At 40.6% G+C, this 11,246-nt stretch overlaps 1 protein-coding gene across 1 annotated transcript in view; it reads left to right on the top strand.

The window, feature by feature from the left end:
- Positions 1–3,358, top strand: part of rnf40 (ring finger protein 40) — a 14,291-nt gene extending 10,933 nt beyond the window's left edge. The window contains exons 19-20 of the mRNA XM_077625224.1: positions 2,914–3,015; positions 3,102–3,358. Coding sequence (XP_077481350.1) covers positions 2,914–3,015; positions 3,102–3,278 — 279 coding nt within the window. The 3' untranslated portion in view covers positions 3,279–3,358. The remainder of the gene's footprint in view (positions 1–2,913; positions 3,016–3,101) is intronic.
- The last annotated feature ends 7,888 nt before the right edge of the window (positions 3,359–11,246 follow it).

Below are 11,246 nucleotides of genomic sequence, written 5' to 3'. Positions count from 1 at the left end.
ACCCACACACACCACACCACACACACACACCACACACACACACCACACACACACCACACACACACACCACACACACACACACCACACACACACACACCACACACACCACACACACCACACACACACACCACACACACACACACCACACACACACACCACACACCACACACACACCACACACACACACACCACACACCACACACCACACACACACGCACACCACACACACCACACACACACCACACACACCACACACACACCACACACACACACACACACCACACCACACACACACCACACACACCACACCACACACACACCACACACACACCACACACACACACCACACCCACACCACACACACACACACACACCACACACCACACACACATACACACCACACACATACACACCACACACATACACACCACACACACACACACACACCACACACCACACACACACACCACACACACACACCACACACACACCACAAACACACCACACACACACCACACACACACCACACACACACACCACACACACACACACCACACACACACTGTGTGTTGTGTGTGTGTGGTGTGTGTGTGGTGTGTGTTGTGTGGTGTGTGTTGTGTGGTGTGTGTGTGTGGTGTGTGTGTGTGGTGTGTGTGTGTGTGGTGTGTGTGTGGTGTGTGTGTGTGTGGTGGGTGTGTGTGTGTGGTGGGTGTGTGTGTGGTGGGTGTGTGTGTGGTGTGGTGTGGTGTGTGTGTGGTGTGTGGTGTGGTGTGTGTGTGTGTGGTGTGTGTGTGTGTGTGGTGTGTGTGTGGTGTGTGTGTGTGTGGTGTGTATGTGTGGTGTGGTGTGTGTGTGGTGTGTGTGTGGTGTGTGTGGTGTGTGTGTGGTGTGTGTGTAAGGTGTGTGGTGTGGTGTGTGTGTGTGTGGTGTGTGTGTGGTGTGTGTGTGGTGTGTGTGTGGTGTGTGTGTGATGTGTGTGTGTGTGTGTGTGGTGTGTGTGTGTGTGGTGTGTGTGGTGTGTGTGTGTGTGTGTGTGTGTGGTGTGTGTGTGTGGTGTGTGTGTGGTTTGTGTGTGGTGTGTGTGTGGTGTGTGTGTGGTGTGTGTGGTGTGTGTGGTGTGTGTGGTGTGTGTGGTGTGGGTGTGTGGGTGTGTGGTGTGTGTGTGTGTGTGTGGTGTTTGTGTGGTGTGTGTGGTGTGGGTGTGTGTGGTGTGTGTGTGTGTGTGGTGTGTGTGTGTGGTGTGTGTGGTGTGTGTGTGTGTGTGTGTGTGGTGTGTGTGTGTGTGGTGTGTGTGTGGTTTGTGTGTGGTGTGTGTGTGGTGTGTGTGTGGTGTGTGTGGTGTGTGTGGTGTGTGTGTGTGTGTGGTGTGTGGTGTGTGTGTGTGTGGTGTGTGTGGTGTGGGTGTGTGTGGTGTGTGTTGTGTGGTGTGTGTGTGTGGTGTGTGTGTGTGGTGTGTGTGTGTGTGGTGTGTGTGTGGTGTGTGTGTGTGTGGTGGGTGTGTGTGTGTGTGGTGGGTGTGTGTGTGGTGGGTGTGTGTGGTGTGTGTGTGGTGTGTGTGTGGTGTGGTGTGTGTGTGGTGTGGTGTGTGTGTGGTGTGTGGTGTGGTGTGTGTGTGTGGTGTGTGTGTGTGTGTGGTGTGTGTGGTGTGTGTGTGTGTGGTGTGTGTGTGGTGTGTGTGTGTGTGGTGTGTATGTGTGGTGTGGTGTGTGTGTGGTGTGTGTGTAAGGTGTGTGTGGTGTGTGTGTGGTGTGTGTGTAAGGTGTGTGGTGTGGTGTGTGTGTGTGTGGTGTGTGTGTGGTGTGTGTGTGGTGTGTGTGTGTGGTGTGTGGTGTGTGTGTGATGTGTGTGTGTGGTGTGTGTGTGTGTGGTGTGTGTGGTGTGTGTGGTGTGTGTGTGGTGTGTGTGTGGTGTGTGTGTGGTGTGTGTGTGGTGTGTGTGTGGTGTGTGTGGTGTGTGTGGTGTGTGTGGTGTGTGTGTGTGTGTGTGTGGTGTGTGTGTGTGTGTGGTGTTTGTGTGGTGTGTGTGGTGTGGGTGTGTGTGTGTGTGGTGTGTGTGTGTGGTGTGTGTGTGTGGTGTGTGTGTGTGGTGTGTGTGGTGTGTGTGTGTGGTGTGTGTGTGTGTGTGTGTGGTGTGTGTGTGTGTGTGTGTGGTGTGTGTGGTGTGTGTGTGGTGTGTGGGTGTGTGTGTGGTGTGTGTGTGGTGTGTGTGTGTGTGGTGTGTGGTGTGTGGTGTGTGGTGTGTGGTGTGTGGTGTGTGTGTGTGGTGTGTGTGTGTGGTGTGTGTGTGTGTGTGTGTGGTGTGTGTGTGTGTGGCGTGTGTGTGTGGTGTGTGTGTGTGTGGTGTGTGTGTGTGGTGTGTGTGTGTGGTGTGTGTGTGTGGTGTGTGGTGTGTGTGTGTGGTGTGTGTGTGTGGTGTGTGGTGTGTGTGTGTGTGGTGTGTGTGTGTGTGTGTGGTGTGTGTGTGTGTGGTGTGTGTGTGTGTGGTGTGGTGTGTGTGGTGTGTGTGTGTGTGGTGTGGTGTGTGTGGTGTGGTGTGTGTGGTGTGTGGTGTGGTGTGTGTGTGGTGTGTGTGGTGTGTGTGGTGTGTGGTGTGGTGTGTGTGTGTGGTGTGGTGTGTGTGTGTGTGTGTGGTGTGTGTGTGGTGTGTGGTGTGGTGTGTGTGTGGTGTGTGTGTGGTGTGTGTGGTGTGATGTGTGTGTGTGATGTGTGTGTGTGATGTGTGATGTGTGATGTGTGTGTGGTGTGTGTGTGGTGTGTGGTGTGTGTGTGGTGTGTGTGTGTGTGTGGTGTGTGTGTGTGGTGTGTGTGTGTGGTGTGTGTGTGTGGTGTGTGTGTGTGTGGTGTGTGTGTGTGTAGTGTGTGCTTTGACCTGTTTGGGGCGTAAATGCAGGGTGTTCCAAAACTGTTTTCTCAGGAGGACTTGTCCAGGCTGAGGCGGAAGCTGGAGAAACAGAAGAAGGTGGAGGTCTACTCGGACGCCGATGAGATCCTGCAGGAAGAAATTAACCAGTACAAGGTAAGAGAAAAATTATGACTTGTGTTATGTGCATTAGTATCTCAAACCTGGAAGCGTCACGTTGTATTTTGTTTTCTTTTTTTTAGGCCAAGTTGCGTTGCCCGTGCTGCAATACGCGAGACAAAGACACGGTGCTGACCAAGTGTTTCCACGTCTTCTGCTACGAATGTCTGAAGATGCGCTATGACACGCGCCAGCGCAAGTGCCCCAAGTGCAACTGTGCCTTCGGCGCTAACGACTTTCACCGCATCTACATTACTTAACTTCCCGGATGTTCTCACCTTTTTGAACGCAACCGAGTATCGCTCGTAGTCAATCTAATAAAATGGTCGTTGTTAGCATGGCTAGCGTGGTGTTTTTTGTCCGAGTTAGCGACACATCTTGAAGCGTTTCTTAAGGCTTCGGGAAAGTCAGCCGATTAGATTTTAGCTTCCCGAGAATCGTGACACCGGAGGAGCGTTTGTTTGTAATTTATAGCGCCTGACACCCGCTGGGGTTGACGTCACCCATCTATATGGAACGGCTGCAGGAGGAATAATAAACAGGCAAAGAACGACGTAAGGCATTTTGGAAGGCGGCCCGGCCCACGCATACGACAGGCTTTGCATCACCTTTTGCCACATTGCCAGGATGTGTGTTTCCTCTGTTATGTGTGTTTCTATGGGTGAGTTGCACAAGTGCGTTGGACGTTTTGTGTGTTCTTTTGGACAGCCCTTTTGCCTGTGCTGTTTTTTCCTTTTTAATGTTTGTATATTTAGCAGTATGTATGTCTACATGTATGTATGCATGGTTAAAGGGTATGTATGTATAAATGTATACATACATGTAAGTATAAATGGATACATGTATGTATGTATGTATACATGTATGGATAAATGTATACTACATGTATGTATGCATACACATGTATGTATGCATACACGTGTATGTATGCATACACGTGTATGTATGCATACACGTGTATGTATGCATACACGTGTATGTATGCATACACGTGTATGTATGCATACACGTGTATGTATGCATACACGTTTATGTATGCATACACGTGTATGTATGCATACACATGTATTAAGTATGTATGCATGTGTGTATGTATGTATGCATGTGTATGTATGTATGCATGTGTGTATGTATGTATGCGTGTGTATGTATGTATGCATGTGTGTGTATGTATGCATGTGTGTGTATGTATGTATGTATGCATGTGTGTATGTATGTATGTATGTATACATGTATGTATGCGTGTGTGTATGTATGTATGCATGTATGTATGTGTGCATGTGTGTATGTATGTATGCATGTGTGTATGTATGTATGCATGTGTGTATGTATGTATGCGTGTGTATGTATGTATGCATGTGTGTGTATGTATGCATGTGTGTGTATGTATGTATGTATGCATGTGTGTATGTATGTATGTATACATGTATGTATGCGTGTGTGTATGTATGTATGCATGTATGTATGTGTGCATGTGTGTATGTATGTATGCATGTGTGTATGTATGTATGCATGTGTGTATGTATGTATGCATGTGTGTATGTATGTATGCATGTGTGTATGTATGTATGCATGTGTGTATGTATGTATGCATGTGTGTGTATGTATGTATGCATGTGTGTGTATGTATGTATGCATGTGTGTATGTATGTATGCATGTATGCATGTGTGTATGTATGTATGCATGTGTGTATGTGTATGCATGTGTGTGTATGTGTATGCATGTGTGTGTATGTATGTATGCATGTGTGTATGTATGTATGCATGTGTGTATGTATGTATGCATGTGTGTATGTATGTATGCATGTGTGTATGTATGTATGCATGTGTATGTATGTATGCATGTGTGTATGTATGTATGCATGTGTGTGTGTATGTATGCATGTGTGTATGTATGTATGCATGTGTGTATGTATGTATGCATGTGTATGTATGTATGCATGTGTGTATGTATGTATGCATGTGTGTGTGTATGTATGCATGTGTGTGTATGTATGTATGCATGTGTGTATGTATGTATGCATGTGTGTATGTATGTATGCATGTATGTATGCGTGTGTGTATGTATGTATGCATGTGTGTATGTATGCATGTGTGTATGTATGTATGTATGCATGTGTGTATGTATGTATGCATATGTGTATGTATGTATGCATGTGTGTATTTATGTATGCATGTGTATGTATGTATGCATGTGTGTATGTATGTATGCATGTGTGTGTATGTATGCATGTGTGTGTATGTATGTATGCATGTGTGTGTATGTATACATGTATGTATGTATACATGTATGTATGCGTGTGTGTATGTATGTATGCATGTGTGTATGTATGTATGTATGCATGTGTGTATGTATGAATGTGTGTATGTATGAATGTATGAATGTGTGTATGTATGAATGTATGCATGTGTGTATGTATGAATGTATGCATGTGTGTATGTATGAATGTATGCATGTGTGTATGTATGAATGTATGCATGTGTATGTATGAATGTATGTATGTGTATGTAAGTATAAATGTATACATGTAAGTATAAATGTATACATGTAAGTATAAATGTATACATGTAAGTATAAATGTATACATGTAAGTATAAATGTATACATGTAAGTATAAATGTATACATGTAAGAATAAATGTATACATGTATGTATGTATCTATACATGTATGGATAAATGTATACTACATGTATGTATGCATACACATGTATGTGTGTATGTATGTATGCATGTGTGTATGTATGTATGCATGTGTGTATGCGTGTGTGTATGCATGTATGCGTGTGTGTATGCATGTATGCATGTGTGTATGTATGTATGTATGCATGTGTATGTAAGTATAAATGTATACATGTAAGTATAAATGTATACATGTAAGTATAAATGTATACATGCAAGTATAAATGTATACATGCAAGTATAAATGTATACATGTAAGTATAAATGTATACATGTAAGTATAAATGTATACATGTATGTATGTATCTATACATGTATGGATAAATGTATACTACATGTATGTATGCATACACATGTATGTGTGTATGTATGCATGTGTGTATGTATGCATGCATGTGTGTATGTATGTATGCATGTGTGTGTGTATGTATGCATGTGTGTGTATGTATGCATGTGTGTATGTATGCATGCATGTGTGTATGCATGTATGCATGTGTGTATGTATGCATGTGTGTATGCATGTGTATGTATGCATGTGTGTATGCATGTATGCATGTGTGTATGTATGCATGTGTGTATGCATGTGTATGTATGCATGTGTGTATGCATGTATGCATGTGTGTATGTATGCATGTGTGTATGTATTTATGCATGCGTGTATGTATGTATGTGTATGTGTGTATGCATGTGTGTATGTATGTCTGCATGTGTGTATGTATGCATGTGTGTATGTATGTATGCATGTGTGTATGTATGTATGCATGTGTGTATGTATGTATGCATGTGTGTATGTATGTATGCATGTGTGTATGTATGTATGCATGTGTGTATGTATGTATGCATGTGTGTATGTATGTATGTATGCATGTGTGTATGTATGTATGCATGTGTGTATGTATGTATGCATGTGTGTATGTATGTATGCATGTGTGTATGTATGTATGCATGTGTGTGTGTATGTATGCATGTGTGTGTATGTATGCATGTGTGTATGTATGTATGTATGCATGTGTGTATGTATGTATGCATGTATGTATGCGTGTGTGTATGTATGTATGCATGTGTGTATGTATGTATGTATGCATGTGTGTATGTATGTATGTATGCATGTGTGTATGCATGTATGCATGTGTGTATGTATGCATGTGTGTATGCATGTGTATGTATGCATGTGTGTATGCATGTATGCATGTGTGTATGTATGCATGTGTGTATGCATGTGTATGTATGCATGTGTGTATGCATGTGTGTATGCATGTATGCATGTGTGTATGTATGCATGTGTGTATGTATTTATGCATGCGTGTATGTATGTATGTGTATGTGTGTATGCATGTGTGTATGTATGTATGCATGTGTATGTATGTCTGCATGTGTGTATGTATGCATGTGTGTATGTATGTATGCATGTGTGTATGTATGTATGCATGTGTGTATGTATGTATGCATGTGTGTATGTATGTATGCATGTGTGTATGTATGTATGCATGTGTGTATGTATGTATGTATGCATGTGTGTATGTATGTATGTATGCATGTGTGTATGTATGTATGCATGTGTGTATGTATGTATGCATGTGTGTATGTATGTATGCATGTGTGTGTATGTATGCATGTGTGTGTATGTATGCATGTGTGTATGTATGTATGTATGCATGTGTGTATGTATGTATGCATGTATGTATGCGTGTGTGTATGTATGTATGCATGTGTGTATGTATGTATGTATGCATGTGTGTATGTATGTATGCATGTGTGTATGTATGTATGCATGTGTGTGTGTATGTATGCATGTGTGTGTATGTATGCATGTGTGTATGTATGTATGTATGCATGTGTGTATGTATGTATGCATGTATGTATGCGTGTGTGTATGTATGTATGCATGTGTGTATGTATGTATGTATGCATGTGTGTATGTATGTATGTATGCATGTGTGTATGTATGTATGTATGTATGCATGTGTGTATGTATGTATGTATGCATATGTGTATGTATGTATGCATGTGTGTATTTATGTATGCATGTGTGTATGTATGTATGCATGTGTGTATGTATGTATGCATGTGTGTGTATGTATGCATGTGTGTGTATGTATGTATGCATGTGTGTGTATGTATACATGTATGTATGTATACATGTATGTATGCGTGTGTGTATGTATGTATGCATGTGTGTATGTATGTATGCATGTGTGTATGTATGTATGTATGCATGTGTGTATGTATGAATGTATGCATGTGTGTATGTATGAATGTATGCATGTGTGTATGTATGAATGTATGCATGTGTGTATGTATGAATGTATGCATGGGTATGTATGAATGTATGCATGGGTATGTATGAATGTATGTATGTAAGTATAAATGTATACATGTATGTATGTATCTATACATGTATGGATAAATGTATACTACATGTATGTATGCATACACATGTATGTGTGTATGTATGTATGCATGTGTGTATGTATGTATGCATGTGTGTATGCGTGTGTGTATGCATGTATGCGTGTGTGTATGCATGTATGCATGTGTGTATGTATGTATGTATGCATGTGTGTATGTATGTATGTATGTATGCATGTGTGTATGTATGTATGTATGTATGCATGTGTATGTAAGTATAAATGTATACATGTAAGTATAAATGTATACATGTAAGTATAAATGTATACATGCAAGTATAAATGTATACATGCAAGTATAAATGTATACATGTAAGTATAAATGTATACATGTAAGTATAAATGTATACATGTATGTATGTATCTATACATGTATGGATAAATGTATACTACATGTATGTATGCATACACATGTATGTGTGTATGTATGCATGTGTGTATGTATGTATGCATGTGTACATGTATGCATGCATGTGTGTATGCATGTATGCATGTGTGTATGCATGTATGCATGTGTGTATGTATGCATGTGTGTATGCATGTGTATGTATGCATGTGTGTATGCATGTATGCATGTGTGTATGTATGCATGTGTATGTATGCATGTGTGTATGCATGTATGCATGTGTGTATGTATGCATGTGTGTATGTATTTATGCATGTGTGTATGTATTTATGCATGCGTGTATGTGTGTATGCATGTGTGTATGTATGCATGTGTATGTATGTCTGCATGTGTGTATGTATGCATGTGTGTATGTATGTATGCATGTGTGTATGTATGTATGCATGTGTGTATGTATGTATGCATGTGTGTATGTATGTATGCATGTGTGTATGTATGTATGCATGTGTGTATGTATGTATGTATGCATGTGTGTATGTATGTATGTATGCATGTGTGTATGTATGTATGCACATGTATGTGTGTATGTATGCATGTGTGTATGGATGTATGCATGTGTACATGTATGTATGCATGTGTGTATGCATCTGTGTATGTATGCATGTGTGTATGTATGTATGCATGTATGTATGCGTGTGTGTATGTATGTATGCATGTATGTATGCGTGTGTGTATGTATGTATGCATGTATGTATGCGTGTGTGTATGTATGTATGCATGTGTGTATGTATGTATGCATTTGTGTATGTATGTGTGTATGTATGCATGCGTGTATGTATGTATGTATGCATGTGTGTATGTATGCATGTATGTATGTAAGTATAAATGTATACATGTAAGTATAAATGTATACATGCAAGTATAAATGTATACATGCAAGTATAAATGTATACATGTAAGTATAAATGTATACATGTAAGTATAAATGTATACATGTAAGTATAAATGTATACTTGTAAGTATAAATGTATACATGCAAGTATAAATGTATACATGCAAGTATAATTGTATACATGTAAGTATAATTGTATACATGTATAAATGTATACATGCAAGTATAAATGTATACATGTAAGTATAAATGTATACATGTAAGTATAAATGTATACATGTAAGTATAAATGTATACATGTAAGTATAAATGTATACATGTAAGTATAAATGTATACATGTATGCCAAATAAATTGAATTGAATGTATGTATGCATACGTGTGTGCATGTATCTATGTATACATCTATGTATTATGTATGTATCAATACATGTATGTATTTATGCATGGCTGGTTTTGTCTGTTTATTTCTGTGTGCGCTTTCTCTGTTAATTTTGAGTTTGTGTCTTGTTGTTACTTTTGTGATGACGCGTGCCTGTCTTGCATGCGCATCTATATTTTTGTTGGCATCTTTTTTGTCTATTTTTTGGGTGGGGTGTTTCTCTTTGTGGCTTTTAATTTCAAGTACGAGTGTGTGATAATGCATTTACATTTGGTGTGTTTTGTTTTGTGTTCCCTGCTTTTGTTCCCGTGTGTGTGTGTGTGTTTCATACCGTTGCCATGGCGCCGCCATACAAGTTTGACACAACATCTGCAGCTTATAGTGGCTCATTACAGGATGAAATCACAGCAGTGGAAAGTCAGCACACATGGGCGGCCCTCGCGCAGCTCCGGGTCGTCCTAGAGGTCGAGTAGAAAAACATCTGTGTGAGGACATTCTTCAGCCGTCGTTAATGCGATGAGACTCCTTTTTCCTGCCCCGAACGACGACGTGAACGCTTGGCTCGCGTCTGTTTGACGTTAGACTTGTGGGAAAGGCGCTTCGCACCATGTTGCGCGGGAACACGGCCAGACTTTGCTGCGAGCAAGAAAAAAAAAAGGAAAAAGAGTTAATTCAGCATTTGGGAACACTTAGATCAACGTTCCAGAAGACTATGTTAGAATGGCGGCTAGTAAAAAAAATACAGGATCTTTACTGGAGAGAGCCTTTTGAACTTGGGAACAGTTAAATTCAGCCTAACATGGTTATTCCTTAACAGGCATGAGTTAAGCCACTTGCTGTTTTTATGCTTATTATGTATCCATGGTTGTTGTCAAGCAGAATTATATGAAATGAATTTTTATGTAACGGAACAAAAGGTTAGCATGAGCCGTTTTCCACAATACTAACATCAAATTATATTGCGTTTTAAGTAATAACTATTCAAGTAAAATGAACGGAAATGCTAGCTTAAAGTTGAAAACATTTACTTTTCCAAATAATATTGCTGTGTAGTATTTCATTTTAAAATAACTTAAATAATCCTCTCTTATGCTTCCCTCTAGCGGTCAAAATTAGAACGTGCCCCAATTTAAAACAGGAAAATTAATCACAACACTTATTAGTTTATGTATACATAATAGTTACCTGAGTTTGCAGTATCTGGGAAGCTGATCTTGACATGACAACACAGTCAAGATGAAATCTGATTGGTTGTAATTCAAACTAGAAGCAGCAACACAGGAAAACCCTTTAAAACAAGCAAATCATCTGATATTACACAATAAAAAATGAGAATTCATTTTGATTTTAGCGTGAAGGACTTCCTTACCTCCAGATGTTTGGCGTGCAGACCGTGTGCTGCGTGTGAAAAGAACGCTGTTGTTATGGCAGGAGGCCCCACCCGACCCCTGGTCGCTTTGAACACCCGCATTTTGCGTCAGGGACACTCACTTCTTCCCAAATAACAAGTTCAATTGGTG

This window comes from Stigmatopora argus, chromosome 18, assembly GCF_051989625.1.
Source record: "Stigmatopora argus isolate UIUO_Sarg chromosome 18, RoL_Sarg_1.0, whole genome shotgun sequence".
In the NCBI taxonomy this organism is placed as follows: Eukaryota; Metazoa; Chordata; class Actinopteri; order Syngnathiformes; family Syngnathidae; genus Stigmatopora; species Stigmatopora argus.
This window is presented reverse-complemented; position numbering and strand designations above follow the sequence as displayed.